Genomic DNA, 18696 nt, shown 5'->3' with positions numbered 1-18696 from the left:
TTCTGAAAGATTCTTTTCCGTTGATGTCAGAGCATTCTGAAAATACATTTCACACATTTCTATTGACAATAGAATTTTTCATGTTAATATCGACACAATTGACATGACTTGCCCAAGTGCCGACCTTGGTATGTTTGCTTCATGGTGTCACAGATTGAATCACTGAGGGAATTGTAGATCAGCTTCTTTCTCTTTAGGATTTCCTTCTCCAGTTTCCTGTGCACTTTTCTTTGCTAGATGATATGAAAGGAATTATGTTTCAGATCAGTACATTTGTTGAAAAACTATTGAGGTCATTGTTGTACTGGAGCATTGGGGTCAGTTTCTCATATTTGCATCAGCATGAAATGTGTAAGATATCGACTGTAGAAGAGGCATTAAAATGGGTTCTTACCTCTGTTCTAATGTACACCAGACGCAGGTATGTCTCTTTATTCTTTGTCTTGTGTTGGTTCAGATGCTCATGTTTGATGAAGTCCACTTGGAAACTTTCAAATGTCCCTTTGATTGAGGCTCTTGTAGATCCAGTGCTTGAGAGACATTTTAGAATGATTTATTGGTATTGGAGTCTCTTGTTATACTTGGAGCAAAACACATAAATATGGGGCTGTTGTGTATGGAAGCACATTCCAAGCAAAATTAAAATGAGAATTTTTTTTCATTTTCATTGGTCATACAGTTGTGATGGGGAAATGTATTTTGTGAGTTGTATTCTGACAGGATTACCAGTTTTGCAATGCGTAAAACACATGCAAACTGTGTTTTGTGGATCACAAAACAAATTTGAATTGTGTTTTGAAGTTCACAAAACACACACAAATATTATTGGCCCTGAATTTGTCCATAATGCATGTAAATCCCATGATTTGTAACTGATTGTAATGACTGTAAGCAGATGCAGTGACAGATCTTTGTAAAATGGGTGTTGTAGTCTTGTTTTATTAAACTCTTGCAAAAGGGAGACAAACCTGTTTTAAAACTTGAACTGAAAACAGTTCAACCTTGTGAATATGATGTTGATTTGACGTCCTAGTAACTTGTACTTCAGAGTGCATTGTGGTTTGTGCCCAATTATTAGAAGATGAAATATGACTGAAATATGATTGGTCTCTCTGAATCATCAGATATTGGTATAATATTTGTTGCACAAAGGAAAATACATCAAAGCAAAAGTCACTCACCCAAATGTTGTCAGGAAGAGGCTGTTTTCATTTATCTTTTCGTACATGGGTTCTGACAGAGTGTAGTTCAGATCAAATAACCCTCTTGAGCGAGATTGGTAATATCCATCATTTCTACACAAGGCTTTGAGTGTCTTGTGGTGGCCTCTGTTATCACACGATTCCTGTACAAAAACAGAAATACAAATGAGAAATCACAATGTAGCCTCTGGAGAGCAAAATGTGCACCAGGCATCCCCTTTTCACTGTACAAGCTGCTCTGAAGTGACATGAGGTTTACATGAGACTTTGAGTAAAAGAGTAGGCCTACTCGCCAGCACATTCATGAAGGAAAGCTCCAGGCTAAAGCACTGACATTGTCAGTGAACATGTACCAGCATTGTACAGATTATCTGATATTTGTTATACAGACCAAAGTAATCATGTATTGGATGAAAATATTTTTAAAATATATATTTTATTTTATTTTAATTGAATGTCCCGTTTGTTAAGAGAGATATTGTATGGAGCTCAGGGAAGCCAACATTTAGTGTCCTTGTTTGAGGACACAGGGTCTCAGGAGGTTAAATACCAATATGCAGATTCTGACAATGTCAGAATGTGTTATGTACGGCACTGAAGACCCAGACACAGACCAGCGGATAATCCAAAAACATAGTTTATTTAGTCCGTATTCATAGCCAGGAGATCCAATACAAAGACAAAAACAGAAGGCAAAAGAATGGTCGAGAAAACAGGCAAAAAGGTCAAAAATCCAGAAAATCAATAGGCGAAAGTATAAGAGGGCGAAGGCAAAAATCACAGAAAGAAAGCAGAATATCAAAAACCAGAAAATCAGAAGGGCAAACAAAACAAGAGGGTAAGGCAGGCTCAGAAATCAAAGGCAAAGGGGTGTCTTTTGGAATCTCAAGAAATAGGCTTACAGGTAATTCGGCACTATGACTGATCAACATTCCGACACTGGTTCAAACAGAGACTGAGGTTTAAATACATGAGGGAAGGTGACAATCTAGGCAGGGCTGGGAAAAAGGTGGGCTAAACAAATAGACAACAGGTGGGGAAACATAATAGGGTAATAACATAATAACGGGAGGGAGACGAAAACGCGGACTGGATGCACGTAAGAAACATGTAACACAATCTGGACTGTAATCCTCATTTTACCCCTGTTCAGTTTACTGTTTACTTTGTGTGCAATGGTGGTAGTGCAAAAGTACAATCTACCATAGCACCTTATCATGGTCAATATATCACAGGGCCAGTCCCTACTAGGCCTTTGTAATCACTTCACATGCGCTTTATTTCTTACTTTTCTGTGAGTGATTTTGATCTTTATGTGTGTGAGATATGTGTGTATATGTGTGTATGTATAAGCTACTGGATGCCTAAAATTTCCCTCGGGATGAATAAAGTATCTATCTATCTATCTAAAACATATGGCTCTGGATTAGGGAGTAGATATTCACATAGATTGAAGACGTAGTGATAGTCAGAAACAGGTGCGAACACTTCGCTGAAACTAAGCGAGTAATTAGGGATAGCATAGGGAGGCGGAGTTATAGAACAGTGCAGAAAAACTAAGAGAGTTAGTGAATTAGTTGCATTAATATTTCTAACCTACCCAATAAAAGTGATTGTTAGTTAGTTAGACAGACAGTAAGTGTATTCATCGGATTAGTACTGTATGATACCTAGATTAGTAGTAGTTAGTAAGAATAGTGCTTTACAACATTTAACTACCAAGAAAAGCAGGAAGTAAGTATCGCGAGTTTGGAAACTACCGTAAACACCCGAATAGTGGGACACGCAGACAGGGGAGTGACTAGGCTGGTAAACATTCAGACGCAGACATAACAGGGGATGACAAATGAGACACCGTCGCTCACTGTATCGGCTAAAGATGAAGATGAATAAAAAACTTTGGGGAAAAGTGAAAGCAATTTCGTTATTCACCTCAGCGAATAGGCCTATTTGAATTACAGAAACTGCAGTAATTGGCTTCAGTCTGCAGGTCAGAATGCATTTTACAAAATGCAATAAAACAACAATTTGCAGATCATTTCAAGCTCATTGTTATGCTAATTAAACTTAATTAACAATTGGTAATTTCGGAGAGGTCAAGAGAGGCAACAAACGCACTGACGTTGAAACCCCCCCCCCCCCCACGCCATTGGCTGTGGCAATTAGAACCAATTTTCAACCGTTGAGCTTGAATTATTGTTCAGCTGTACAAGGTTTTGGTACAGAGTGTTGGTCCATCAACTATTTTGAAACCTGAATTTAAGGACGATGAACACAGGCAGAGGGTAAGTCAATATGTCAGTGAGCCTTCTTCAATGGTAGGAAGGGATTTACAATGTAACAATGTAATGTCTTGTTACAATGTTTTAACACAAAACCCTGTTCATAACTAGGCAACATGCGGCAATATTTAAGCCTGTTTATAACAAGGCAACATGCGGCAATATTTAATGTCACTTTCTCCTGAATCTTTATGAAACATTCTTTTGATTGTTAAATGGCAACTGCTGACCTGAAATTCAGTTGATTATTGCATGTTGAGATGCCAGTATTGATTGATTGATTGATTGATTGATTGATTGATTGATTGCCAGCAACAGTGTCAGGAAGGCATTGCAATTTGACTCCCATTATTTTTACCAGCCAAAAACTGGCAGTTGCCAGCTAACACAAACTCACTGATTCCAGCACACTGGCTGTGGCCTTTTCCAGGCATGTTCTCTCTGCTCTCTTTGCTCCCATTTCCAGTTTTTCCAGGAGTTTTGTGTGAACTTTGCTCAGAGTTGAATTCAATGTTCTGCACATATTAACCAGATCCTTTTCAAGTCGGCTGAACTCCTGGTCATATGAGGACTGGTTCTGAAAAAAAGACAATACTTACTTATGCATTCTGAATTTCTGTCAATAGCTAGATTAAACATTTGCTGTTGACATCAGTTCCATTGTGAGACAATGAAACAAGTCAGTAAATCACAAACTAATGTTTCTTCCAAGCTAGCTAGTTATCTGGAAGCTAGGTAGCTGAACACCAGAATTGCAGCAGATTGTTTTGAAAGTGTAATTGCCTACTGCACTCAGTACTTCAGCCTGGCTCCACCTACTACACCCACTAATTCAGCCTGGCTCCACCTACTACACTCACTAATTCAGCCTGGCTCCACCTACTACACTCACTAATTCAGCCTGGCTCCACCTACTGCACTCACTAATTCAGCCTGGCTCCACCTACTACACTCACTAATTCAGCCTAGCTCCACCTACTACACTCACTAATTCAGCCTGGCTCCACCTACTACACTCACTAATTCAGCCTGGCTCCACCTACTGCACTCACTAATTCAGCCTGGCTCCACCTACTGCACTCAGTACAAGTTTTTCTCTTTGGGAAATCACTTCCTAGGTCCAGTAACCTTTTTGTGGTGGGCGGGACTTTAACACTTATCTAAATGACATCTATATGACACAGAGTTGCCTGCAAAGAGGTACGTTGACATCACGATTGGGGCGTGGCCAGAATAAAATGCAGAAATATTTTTTCTGGCAAATGATATTATTTCGGAAATGTCAGAAAAGAATGTTTCCTTATAAAGTAGGCGTACAAACACATTTACAGTTAACAAAAACATGGACAAAAATGTGCAATTACCCTTTAATAATACATTTCAGGCAGAGCACCTGAAGTTTGCAATGAGTCAGCAATAAAATTGTGTTTTCTTTGTCATAGGATGATACTTTTTAAAAACACATTAACATTTACATATTGATTGAGTCAAAACATACCTTTGAACTGAGAGCATCCTTTGAAAAGTGAAGATATGAAATGACTCCAGAAACCTCGGATACATAATCTTTCACTTTCTTCTTGAAATGGGAGACGTACAGTTTCTTAATGTGCTCCATCAGTGCTGGCAATTCTTTGTAAATAGTAGAAAAAACAGCTAGTTAAGACGTAAACCATCCGTCTAGTCTTCACTTTGTGCTTATGTACAGTATATACACTCAGTGAGCACTTTATTAGGTATTTATTATACTTCTACTGCTGTAGGCTATCCACTTACAGTGCATCCGGAAAGTATTCACAGTGCTTCACTTTTCCCACATTTTGTTATGTTACAGCCTTATTCCAAAATTGAATAAATTCATTTTATTCCTCAAAATTCTACACACAACACCCCATAATGACAACATGAAAGAAGTTTTTTTGAAATTTTTGCAAATTTATTACAAATAAAAAAACTAAGAAATCACATGTACATAAGTATTCCCAGCCTTTGCTCAATACTTTGTTGATGCACCTTTGGCAGCAATTACAGCCTCAAGTCTTTTTGAATATGATGCCACAAGCATACCTATCTTTGGGCAGTTTCGCCCATTCCTCTTTGCATTACATTACATTACATTACATTATTGGCATTTGGCAGACGCTCTTATCCAGAGTGACGTACAACAAAGTGCATACCCATAACCAGGAATAAGTGCGCTGAAAGACCCTAGAGGGAAGTACAATTTCAACTGCTACCTGTACAACAAAGATAAGGACAAGGGCCATTTTTTTTTTTTTTGAACAAACAAACAAACAGAGCAAAAGTGACCAAAGTTAACTATCCAAACACTGCTTACCTAGCCAACTAAAAATACTGATACACAAAGCAAGTCACAGAGACAACAATTAAGGTTCACAGGGAGGTAGGGAGGGATGGGGAGAGGTACTGCTTGAAGAGGTGTGTCTTCAGCTTGCGCTTGAAGGTGGGGAGAGATTCTACAGTTCTGACCTCAACGGGGAGTTCGTTCCACCACCGTGGAGCCAGAACAGACAGTAGTCGTGAGCGTGAGGTGGAGGTTCTGAGAGGGGGAGGTGCCAAGCGGCCTGTGGAGGCTGAACGAAGAGGTCTGGCAGGGGTGTAGGGTCTAATGATTTTTTGCAGATAAGCTGGGGAAGACCCTTTAACTGCTTGAAAGGCTAGCACCAATGTTTTGAATTTGATGCGAGCCATGACAGGCAGCCAGTGGAGGGAAGTAAGCAGGGGGGTGACGTGTGAGTATTTGGGAAGGTTGAAGACCAGACGAGCTGCTGCATTCTGGATGAGTTGGAGGGGTCTGATGGCAGACGCTGGGAGGCCAGCCAAGAGGGAATTGCAGTAGGCCAGGCGTCACAGAACCATCGCTTGGACCAGGAGCTGGGTCGAGTAGGGGGTGAGAAAGGGGCGGATTCTCCGTATGTTGTATAGGAAGAACCTGCAAGACCGGGTCACCGCCACAATGTTCTCGGAAAGGGACAGTCTGCTGTCCATCACCACGCCGAGGTTCCTTGCACTGGGTGACGGCGTGAGTGTGGTATCCCCAAGGGAAATGGAGAGATCCAGATGGGGAGAGGTATTAGCAGGGATGAATATCATTTCAGTTTTACCTGGGTTGAGCTTTAGATGGTGGTTGTCCATCCAGCTCTGAATGTCCCTCAGGCAAGCAGAGATACGGGCTGAAACCTGCGTATTAGACGGCGGGAACGAGACGAAGAGTTGGGTATCGTCCGCGTAGCAGTGGTAGGATAGCCCATGTGCAGTGATCACAGGGCCAAGGGAGCGAGTGTAAAGAGAAAAAAGAAGTGGGCCAAGGACTGAGCCCTGGGGAACTCCTGTGGCGAGGGGCCGAGGTGTCGATACCGAACCAGCCCAGGCAACCTGGAAGGAGCGACCAGAGAGGTAGGACTCAATCCAGTCCAGGGCTGTGCCACAGATGCCCGTTACTGACAGGGCAGACAGGAGGACGGAGTGATCCACAGTGTCGAAGGCAGCAGAGAGATCTAGAAGAATGAGGACAGAGGAGAGGGAGGCTGCTTGTGCGGCATGGAGTGACTCACTGACGGAGAGGAGCGCAGTCTCTGTCGAGTGGCCCGATCTGAAGCCAGACTGATGGGGGTCTAGCAGGTTGTTGTTAGAAAAGAAGGAAGAAAGTTGAGTAGAAGCGGCTCGTTCTATAGTTTTAGAAAGGAAAGGAAGAAGAGATACCGGGCGGTAGTTCTGGATGATGGAGGGATCCAGGGTAGGCTTTTTTAGCAGCGGAGTGATGTGGGCCCTCTTGGAGGATGCCGGAAAACAGCCGGAAGACAGGGAGGAGTTGACAAGGGAGGTGACAAATGGGAGAATGTCAGGTGTGATAGTTTGGAGAAGAGAAGAGGGGATAGGGTCAAGGGCACAGGTTGTAGGGCGGTGGCAGAGCAGGAGTTGAGAAACATCAGAGTCTGTAAGGGGGGAGAAAGTGGAAAAGGAAAGGATGGGCCTAAGGGGGGGAAGGGCACAGTGGTTGTAAAGGATCTGCGGATGACTGTGACATTCTCATCAAAGAAATCAGCAAAGTCATCAGCAGCGAAGGAGGACTGAGGAGGAGGCGGTGCGTTGGGGAGAGAGGAGAAAATGGAGAAAAGTTTCCGGGGGTTAGAAGCGGAGTTCTGAATTTGTGTTTGATAGTATTTTGCTTTGGCGGCAGTGACATCGGAAGAGAATGCCGCCAGGAGAGACTGGTAAGTCATGAGGTCTGAAGCGTCTCTGGATTTCCCCCACTTCCTCTCCGCTGCGCGGAGGCTGGCCCTGGAGGTACGGAGGGTGTCAGATATCCAAGGACTGGGAGGGGATGTGCGAGGTGGCTTTGAGACAGGGGGACAGAGAGTCAAAGGCGGAGGAGAGAGATGAAAGGAGGGTGGCAGATGCAGAGTCAGCGGGGAGTTTGGAGAAGGATTCGAGAGGGGGGAGTGAGGCGGTGACGGTGCTGGCAAAGGAAGAGGGTGAGAGGGAGCGGAGGTTACGGCGGGCTGAGGAAGTGTGGGTGGGAGGAGGGGGAGGAGGATGGGGAGGAAGAGGGAGGGAGAATGAGATGAAGTGGTGACCGTGAAATCGGAGCATGAGCAGTTCCTCACAAAGACAAGGTCTAGGACATTGCCTGCCTTGTGGGTTGGAGGAGAGTGTGGCAGGGAGAGGCCGAAGGAGTGGATTAGCGGTAGGAAGGCAGCAGACTGGGAGGCTTCTAGGTGGATGTTGAAGTCTCCAAGGAGAATCAGTGGGGTGCCATCCTCAGGGAAGGAGCTGAGAAGGGTGTCTAGCTGATCAAGGAAGTTTCCCAGGGGCCCTGGAGGACGGTAGATAACTGCAATGAAAAGGTTAGTAGGGTAGGATACTGCAACAGAATGGAATTCAAAAGTGGATATGGACAGGTCAGAGAGGGGGAGAACAGAGAATTTCCACGAGGGGGAAATTAAAAGACCAGAACCACCGCCACGGCCGGAAGGCCGGGGAGTGTGCGAGAAGGAGAAGGAGGATGAGAGGGCAGCGGGAGTGGCGGTGTTGTCAGGTGTGATCCTTTGCAGCACCTCTCAAGCTCCATCAGGTTGGATGGGGAGCGTCGGTGCACAGCCATTTTCAGATCTCTCCAGAGATGTTCAATCGGATTCAAGTCTGGGCTCTGGCTGGGCCACTCAAGGACATTCACACAGTTGTCCTGAAGCCACTCCTTTGATATCTTGGCGGTGTGCTTAGGGTCGTTGTCCTGCTGAAAGATGAACCGTCGCCCCAGTCTGAGGTCAAGAGCGCTCTGGAGCAGGTTTTCATCTAGGATGTCTCTGTATATTGCTGCATTCATCTTTCCTTCAATCCTGACTAGTCTCCAAGTTCCTGCCGCTGAAAAACATCCCCACAGCATGATGCTGCCACCACCATGCTTCACTGTAAGGATGGTATTAGCCAGGTGATGAGCGGTGCCTGGTTTCCTCCAGACATGACGCCTGGCATTCACGCCAAAGAGTTCAATCTTTGTCTCATCAGACCAGAGAATTTTGTTTCTCATGGTCTGAGAGTCCTTCAGGTGCCTTTTGGCAAACTCCAGGCAGGCTGCCATGTGCCTTTTACTAAGAAGTGGCTTCCGTCTGGCCACTCTACCATACAGGCCTGATTGGTTGATTGCTGCAGAGATGGTTGTCCTTCTGGAATGTTCTCCTCTCTCCACAGAGGAACGCTGGAGCTCTGACAGTGACCATCAGGTTCTTGGTCACTGTTATGTATGGGAGCATGTGGTTCCAGTCTTGTCCTGCAGGTGGAGCCAGGAGGTGTACCCTGCACTGATTACTAACCTGCCACACCTGCCATGGGCTGGAGTATATAAACTCCTCCCCTTCCTCCACTCTCTCTCTTTGTCTTAGCAGCCAGCTCTGCAGCAGCAGGGCCTTCAACCTCCACCATTTTGTTTTGCACAGTTCATAGTTCTTGTGTTACAACAAATTTAGTTATTTTCAAACACTTTAACTGTGTCGGTTTCCTCTGTTATATTCCCTGAGCCAGGGTTGTAACAGTCACCTCCCTGACTAAGGCCCTTCTCCCCCGATTCAAGAATCTCCACAATAGGGCCAATAGATTCACCTTTGTTTATCTGACTCCATTTTAGAATAATAATTTAGATTAGTTATCCACATGAGGTAGATTTCTTATTGATAATTTTGACTTGATCGCTATAGGAATCCTGTACTGAGATTTACTCTCCGAACAGTCCTCTGCTGGTACCGCCGCATGTCACATCGCGCATTATGTGCACGTCTCACGAACTGACTAGATATCTATAGTCATCACAGAGGTTGCAGGAATAGCTACTCTTGGGTATATCTGTTTACGGCCTAGGGACCCAAGCAGACCAACCTAGCTACGGCTATGCTCGACATGAATGAACTACCACGCGGAGGCGAGGGATTTACCATCATAGGTCTACGGGTGCTATACGCCGTGATACATTAAGCATAAATATTCATCCTCCCTAGACCAGTTTGAGGGGGTAAACCAAGCATTCCCTGTATAACATTGAGTGTCAGTAAGCGAAACCACACAGATTATTTTACCAGGCAGGTTACATACGTAATTACACACTAGTTCCAAATCAAAAAAGCATTACAATGGAAACCAAATTACGGAGTCTTAAAAGTCATACCTGGTAATAAAAGCTACATACGGGAGTCTGGCTACAGACACCCTGTACGTAGAAATTACGTGCACTGTGTGCACGGGAGGCTGATTGCATTCTCCCAGATTGCTTAGTTTACTGTCCTTGAATCCAAAATCTGGCCTTTGATGTTAACCCTAAAAATGGGTCACCCATCTGGAATTTGGAGCCACGCCTCCCCAGGAAACGCAGGGGGGTTGAGGCACATGGCTTTCACTGGGGCAGAGCTCCACAGTTTCTCAGTTTCTTTTACGGCTGGAGGCCTGAGTCTTCCCCCACAGGCTCCTGCCCGTATGGGTGCGGAGATAGTGGGGGTTAATGGTGCATGCTCCTGGGTTAAATTACTTTACAGCCACATTTTGCCACAATACCAGAGGAAGCCAGCAAGCTGACCAGCGCCCTGAGTGATAATGCCAGATGTTAATCATTTCCACCTTACAGGTGTGGGTGTGTGTGTGCGCGCGCGTGTCCCTTGGACAAAGGAAAGGTAAATTGGGCGTGTCAGTGATAGAGTTAGCTGTGAGAAGAGACTACTCGCATAGATTCACTCTAATTACATAAGCGAAAGACGGCAAATCAATTGAGGTATATATATGGCTAACAAAAATACATTCAAATGGTAAGACGGCAAACATAGAACACAGATTCACAATATCAGTCAAGACTAAACTAAACACTGGCTATGCCTGAATGTTCTCTTACTGAGTCCATACACATTGGATCCAAAAGACGTGCTGTCCTTATAGGAGCCGCGATGGTGCTGTGAATGCGTGTCCTGGAGAGGTGCGCAAAGCTGGGGCCGAGTCTCGGAGCAGATGAGCTGAAGCGAATGGCCAAAAAGGGTGCGTTGAAGAAGGGAATGAACAAGAGAAGGAAGAGAAGGATCCCGAGAACATGTCTTGCTCTTATACGGGAATGTTTATTGCTCCCGCCATTACGGGATTGGCTGAACCAAGCTAGACGTCATGCGGGGTGGACGTCGCGGAATTGTCCTGTGGGATTGTGGGAGTTGTAGTTCCTACAGAGGAACATTGCCAGACTGCTCAAACCTCAAAGTCGATAGGCTACAGCCGCAGAAGAACCAATAAGTAAAAAAAGCCCAATAAATACCTAATAAAGTGCTCAGTGAGTGTATCATGCTGCAAAAAAGTATTTGCCCCCTTTCTGATTCGCTATAATTTTGTATTATTCACACATACCCACTTTTATGCTCTAATGAAGACAAGTACATATGTTTATATATAATATAAAAACGTTTTACCAGTTTCATTGCGATCCAGAAAATGTTCAGTATTGTTGAATTCTTCAGAACTCACAGTGTACACATTGAAGAACTCATCTGAATGGTCGTCATCACCAAGCAGAAATGTCTGAAATCAAATAAAGAAGATTTTGGTCTGTAATAGTGGGGGAGTTACTGTGAAATGTTATAGGAAGTAGTTCAGCTACAGCACAGCCGCCAATAAGATAAAATTAGTTGATTAAACTAAAGGTACTTTAAAAAAAGTAAACTTGAAGCTACTTATAAAAACATGAATGAGGTTGCCTATGGGCCTTGCCACATGTCGGCTAATGCTACTCTATTTATGCTTTGGCTCTTTTCAAATAACATAAATATTCCTTCAGTTCAGTTCATTTAAGCTACATGCTTTTTCAAGTCAATTTCATCAAGTCAATGGTGAAAGTAAACTGGTACATCGAGAATTAGCTTTTTTATGCTTTTGTCCTATTAGTTTATGTTTCTACCTGTCTTTATGTAAGAACAAGTGTCAGGTAATGCTACCACTCTAAAACTCACCTTCATTTTATCTTTGAAGAGTGTTTTGATTTCTTTTTTAAATTTCTCATTACGGTACAGTACACACGCCTGTTTTTCTTTCTTCCCATATTCCGGGGTATCCTGAAAAAATGTATTAATAATAAATGTGAAATATGTCCTATTAAATATTAAATATTTATTTAACCTTTCCTTACCTTGTTACTTTCTATTTCAAGGTACTCATCTGTGATATCATCATGTCTGGTGAAATCAGAAAAGTCATTCAGAATTAAAAACATGAAAGGTCCGTACACAATATTAAATATTTATGAAGATATTAATAATGTAACAGCTTACGCTTTGATCTCCCGTGGGTTGATGATATCTGTTTTGGTGCAGATGAAGGTGATATTGTGACACTCTCCTCCTCCGGCAATGGTTCTCAATGATGTATCAAAGATCTCATCGGCTTCTTTCTCAGACAGGGCACGGTTCATCTCACTCACAATCCAGACAGAGGAGCACTGGCTGAGACACTGTGGGAGTTTAATGAAAATCTTTCAGCATTGTCAGTTTCAACATTGTCCATGGAACCCACCATCATAATAAACAGAATTCAGTAAACGATTAAAGCTTGAAGCAATGACATCACCTCTTTCCACATGTCGCTTCTGCATTTACTGACGTCTCCAGCTCCAGGCAGGTCCACCAGCACAATCCCCTCCAGCAGAGCTGGAGACTTCGGCAGGAAGATGGTGACTCGCTTCACCAGAGGCCAGAACTGCTGCTCTGATTTTTTTTCACTCCGAATGTAGCATCCAATGCCTTTAGACAGTTCTTTGGCCTGTAGAGAAGTTTTAGGAGTAAATTGTTCATATTTTAAGAGAAGCCAAAATCAAACATTTATGTCAACCTGTCACAAAGATGTCCTCTTAAAAAATATTATTTTAGCACTCACAGTGTCAAAAGTCAGAGTCTTCGTGCCTGTGCCTGGAATCACAGGAACCTGTCTGGCCAATTCACTGTAATCTTTCTCCAGGCCCTCTTCTCCATAAATGGCTGTAATCTTTTCTCTTGCCATTTTTGCAATTTCATCATCTTTTGCTGCCATTTTGTTTTGTTGGTCATTTTCATTTTTGAGTGAGTCTTGCAGGAAATGTAGTTCTGATTTCCAGTCCTGTAGTAGAAATTCCTTAATCATCAACGCGTATTATCATTCTGTCTGCATTTAAGAATACATAGAACATGGTGGGGTTGATTTGTTTACAGGAACCAGTCATGGTGTGTTTCTATATTAAACGAAAGATACACATGTACCCCCGGTTGCACATTTTGATTCGCTCCATCTGACATAAATGATGTAAGTCAGCCTGAATTCATAGAACCTTAGTTACATGCATAGCTTCTGTTCTATTTCAATCTTTTACATCAGAGGACAGTGCTTTAAAGCTGGATGTAAATGGGCAAACCTACAAAATCAGCAAGGGATCAAATAATTATTGCTCCTACTGTCTGTACCCCCGGTTGCACATTTGGATTCGCTCCATCTGACATGGATGATGTAAGGCAGCCTGAATTCATAGAACCTTAGTTACATGCATAGCTTCTGTTCGATTTCAATCTTTCTTAACAGAGCTTTAAAGCACATTTGGATGCCTCATACCAACATAGTCACAAGAAAACATATCCATCTCATGACTGCATGGTGAGCAGCTATGTGGACCCTATAGAAACGCTCATGACTGCATGTTGAGCAGCTATGTCGACCCTATAGAAACAGGAAAAGAACATGGTGAAGGCCAGGTAGCTGCAGAGCATATGTCATTCAATGGCCCGCCATTCAAGGAGGTAGATATACTCCTGATGGAATGGTGTCTAATTCTCTCAGATATAGGAAGGCCTTTTAACATGTTGGTATGTGCAAGGACCTCGATAATCCTCTTGGGAAGCCTCTGCTTTGACAGGGCTCTGCTCTTGCTGTGACCATCATGCCAGACAAAAGGTATTCAGACCTACAAAGGCTGGCAGTTGCCCTGACGTATGTCTTTAGTGCATGCACTGGGCACATTCCAACCCCTTCTCCATCCTGAGCTTGGGGGGTGAAAGGCTCTGATTAATGTGAAAAGGAAATGAACATTTGGGAATAAAGGATGGGTTCGGCCACAGTGTGATCCCTGAGTCATCAGCGTTCCAACGCGTGTGTGTGTGTGTGTGTGTGTGTGTGTGAGAAATCACACTGTCTGGTTTCCCACTTGGCATGATACACCTTACTCTAGAGGTTGATTTGGAAGCATCCTGCAGAAACTGCAATATCACTGGCACTGAGCAGAACTCTGGACTTCACCATGCGATTCACACCATGCTGCAACACTTTCCACCTGTTTCATACGGTGAATGAGTGGAGGGTGCCCAAGAGTACAGGATTGTTTCTACAACTGCCCTCAGAGGCCAAACACAGAGTCACAGGTGATCTGGGTCCGGATGCCATTTGCGACTATGCAGTTCTCCTCCCTCCTCGGAACCTGCCACAGCTCCCAACGAGGAGTATGAGCAGCACAGGAAGCCGTTGTATTCCTGGCCAGCTGGGAGACACCAGCAGAAGCTTGTAGTTGCTTTGATGAACCCTGTCTAGTGTCTGAAGAAGTGAGGGAATGGGAGGAAATGCATACAGAAGGCCATCTGGCCACACATGACCAGGCTGGATGTTTCCCTGAAGGAGAACCACAGGGGGCAATGTGTTGTCCTCTCTGAGGTAAACAAATTCTCATTGGCCTCGCCATGTCTGCGCCAGATCTGTTCCACAACCTCTGGTATGCTATTTCCACCAACTCAAACCTAGTTCTGGTTCTGGGTTGGTGCTGGTGACAGTTCACACCTTTTAAGAACCGGCTTGCTTTTCCACGGGCTAGAGGGCCAAGTCATTACGTCACTGTGTATGCCTCCGGTTTCCTAGCAACGCCCACTTCAAGCACAACAACAACAGTAGCCGACTATCAGGACATACTTCAGCATCCGAACAGGACTGATACAAACCATTTGTGCTGCTCGTCACGATTGCTATGGATAGCGATTACATTCAAGAAGAAAGGTAACTACCTAACATGTTTTCATTCTTATTAACACTGAGCGTAACATGTTAATGTTTGCCTTAATCTCACACTGTGAAACTTCTATGCAAATTGCTCAAAGTTGAGATGGTTGCTACTCTCATCTACTACACACACACGCACTGCTCTCAAGTGCTTCACATTTCATGTATATTGCAAGCAATTTACGTTACGTAACAGTTGCATTGACTGAAAATGGTGGTCACAATTGAGCATGCAGGTGAGAGCATGGCTCTGGGGCTGAAGAGATGGTGAAAGGCCCAGACGTGCAGCTGCTACACCACCTGGAAGGCAGCTGCTGACCTGGTTCCCCTATAGTGGTTGACCTGATAGACAGTGGCGGTGCTGTCTGTCCACATGCTTGCCCTCCTGGACTGACTAGAGGTGTCTTAGCACCATGTAAACTGCCAGCACATCTGCAGGATGCTGCAGTCAGCATATGGAGCAGTCGGAGGAAGAGACCGGGCTGCGCATCTTGTGGCTCAGGAAGGGATCAGGTGGAGTATTGTCTCCCACATCTGTAAGTCAGGCTCTATTCGCTCTATGGCATCCTGAGTCTGAGTCACAAGCACACTGCTCTAGACTAGAATCCGGTACTGTGGTCTATTGCTAATAAGGTGGACTATGACAATCTATGGATAGAATGCTGTGGATTCTCAAGCTTCTCTGCAGTCTGGAGGAAGACATATCCGTTGCTCCAACCCAGGTTACCAACAGATTAGCTATCATCAGTGAGGAAAGTTGACCTGCTTATCACTGCAATTTGTGAGAAGATTTTTAAGAACAGATGGGTGGATTATGTTGACAATGTTACATGCATGCAAAAGACGCAGACAAAATCCTCTTGCGTGGATGAGAACCGTGGCATCCTACGCGCGGAAAACCTGCCTCTAAGTCTCTCCTGACATGCGGCAACATAAAACTATTTCCCCTAAGCAGGCTTAACCAAACATCAAAACCCAATCTCTTTTGCATTTCTTCCCTCTCCCACATCAATTAGGAGGCCAACTTAAATCACCTGTGGAATGGAGGCGTGTCCCACTGCCTGACATCACAGCAGCATGTGCCAAATCAAACGAAATAAACTAAGAAAACAAGGAATGTCCGTGTGTGATTCCTGATTCCTAGTCGTAACAACAGGTACCCATGGGGGCTGCCTTACGTCATCCACGTCACAGGTGACTTATTGTAAGGTCTCGACCTGCACATGCGAAAGACGGAGATAAGTTGAACGTGCTCCAAAGCACCGTCGTCTGACGTTAAGAAGGATTGAAATAGAATTAACAACATTAACATGAAGTTATAATTCTTTATATCTTGTAACTGTCAGAACCGAATTTGGATTGCTGTGTTACAGCAAATTTTCTGTTTTATGTTAACCTGCTTACCTCTGCACTGATGAATTCAATATCAGCTTTGTATTTGCTGGATTCAGTATTAGCTTGTACATGCACAAAAACGGAAGTGCAGGCACACATGCTGTCTGAAGGTAGAAGTTGGCTTTCTTCGACAATTGCGTTGATCAATGAGCTCTTTCCTGCTCCCGTCTTCCCAAAGAATCCAATGCAAATTTTCTCTTTGTGGTTATAATCTTTTAGACTTGAGATCTTCTCTCTGCATTGGATAGATACAATAACTGTTCACTAAAAGTACTGAAGAATTGTTGAAACAATTACATCATTTTTACAACTACATGTAATCTAACTTCACCTGCCCAATAAAAATGTCTAAAAATGAATTTAATATAAGTTGAGAGACAGGTTTAGTGACATTTTGACAAAAACGAACTTGCAGACAGGTTAACCCCAATATGGCTCAGGTTTTTACCCAGTGTAGCCTGGCTACTCACATTCAGTGACCACTTCATTAGGTGTTTATTAGACTTTTTTTAAATGGATCTTCAGCTGCTGTAGCCCATTCATTTCAAGGTTTGACATTTTGTGTGTTCAGAGATGCTTTTCTAGATACCACTGTTGCAACACATGGTCATTTTAGTTACTGCCACCTTCCTGTCCGCTTAGACCAGTCTGCCAGTTGTCCTCTGACACCTCTCCTTTACCCTTTCAGTCCCCAGCCGGCTTCTATTAAATAAAGTGGCCCTGTCACAATAAATTTGATCCAGGCAATGCACCTAACATTCTGAACAGTTGTACTGGCCTCTGTGACGTAGTTACTGTTCTATAACAGCGACTGTTGCTATACTGACGCTGCCTGCTAGCTAGGATATATGAAGATGGCGTATCCGTCATCTCCTGACAGAGAAAGCCACCCAGCCCCTAGTCATTTCCCGCCTGGATTACTGCAACTCCCTCCTAGCCGGTCTCCCAGCATGTGCCATCAAGCCCCTCCAGCTCCGGCCCTAGTGCGGGCATTTCAGGCTGCTAAGGGGACTGCCCCACACTATATACAGTCCTTAATCACTCCGTACTCCCCAGCAAGACCACTCCAGTGTGCCAGCTCTGGTCAGCTTGTGGTTCCCTCACTACGGGCACCTGGCGGTCAAGCTGCACATTCATGCCTGTTTTCTGTTCTGGTTCCTCAGTGGTGGATGACTTGCCTACCACTGTCAAGACAGCGGAGTTTCAAAAAACAGAGTACTGCACAGCTGGCTTTTACAAGTAGTAGTAACAACCTATCACTATTAAAACAAGTGCTGTTCATTGATCCTGGGTTTACATTGACATCACACATTATACATTTTAAAAGAAAAACTTTGTACTTTAAGTCTTCAAGAAATGAGCTTTCTCTGCAGGAAACCCCTTTGAGTTTGTTGTAAACCTCAGATATGGCATGTTTCCCAGCCTGGAATGCAGCTTCACCTGTTAAAATACAGTTGTGACAAAATTCATTTAACAGTTGGCTTTTACATGTAGTGGGCCCTATTTTCCAGAAATCCATATCGCATGAGTTCACAATGGGTGTGGATGCTGGCTGTTGGTATTTTCCAGACAAGCGGCAAGAAGCACATAGTTCATAATTACCGTCACAGGTGGCCAATGGGCTGGATTATGCTGAATAAAATATCAGTGTGTGTTGAAACTGATTCCTTTCAGAAGGGCAACATTAGCTCAGGAGATAAGAGCAGTTGGAGAGTTGCCAAAATGTGTGTTGAAGTGTCCCTAAGCAAGACCTCTAATGTATGAATTTCCTTTTGTCAGAATTTAAATAAATAATTACCTAAAGGTTTATTATGTGAAAGTTTTAGTTCCCCATTAAACCTGTAGCTGATCGTGTTAAAAATGCAAAGAAATACTGACAACAGTATCGTAACAGTAACAGTATAGGAACATTTTTTCATTTTTTTTCTAAAATGTAGGTAAGAATCTTTGAAAATGAAAACGAAACTATTTAGACATGAAAATGCCTTTTGAATCCAGTTTAAGTTCATGGTCATTTCTTTTTCAAGCATTGTTCCCTTCAATCTTTTAGAATTTGTACTGTAATAATATCACATGTAAAGGCTGTCAATGATTGAGTTCACTATGAGGTACTGTGGATTATAAGGAAGAAGGTAAGACACTTGCATGTTGAGAGAATTTCTTTTGTCTCACATGAAAACGCAACAGGTGAGTTATTTTTCATCTTCCTCTTCTTTAATTTCACATCTTCATTTCCAGGGAGCTTTCTTTTACGTTTCTGAGAAGCTGGAAAAGTG

At 43.5% G+C, this 18696-nt stretch overlaps 1 protein-coding gene across 1 annotated transcript; it reads right to left on the bottom strand.

The window, feature by feature from the left end:
• Positions 1-7: 7 nt before the first annotated feature.
• Positions 8-17833, bottom strand: LOC133106686 (nuclear GTPase SLIP-GC-like; the record flags this gene model as incomplete). The annotated part of the gene is made up of 14 exons (XM_061216052.1): positions 17820-17833; positions 16430-16655; positions 12893-13111; positions 12587-12778; positions 12292-12470; positions 12150-12195; positions 11974-12075; positions 11437-11545; positions 4983-5116; positions 3882-4061; positions 1182-1345; positions 395-530; positions 125-233; positions 8-36 (listed from the first exon to the last, which is right to left on the bottom strand). Coding segments are annotated over exons 1-14 (1839 nt in total), but the record flags the coding sequence as incomplete, so codon positions are not given.
• Between the last annotated feature and the right edge of the window lie 863 nt (positions 17834-18696).

This window comes from Conger conger, chromosome 1 (genome assembly GCF_963514075.1).
Source record: "Conger conger chromosome 1, fConCon1.1, whole genome shotgun sequence".
Classification (NCBI taxonomy): Eukaryota; Metazoa; Chordata; class Actinopteri; order Anguilliformes; family Congridae; genus Conger; species Conger conger.
The sequence above is the reverse complement of the archived record's forward strand: the minus strand, read 5'-3'. Positions and strand labels throughout refer to the sequence as shown.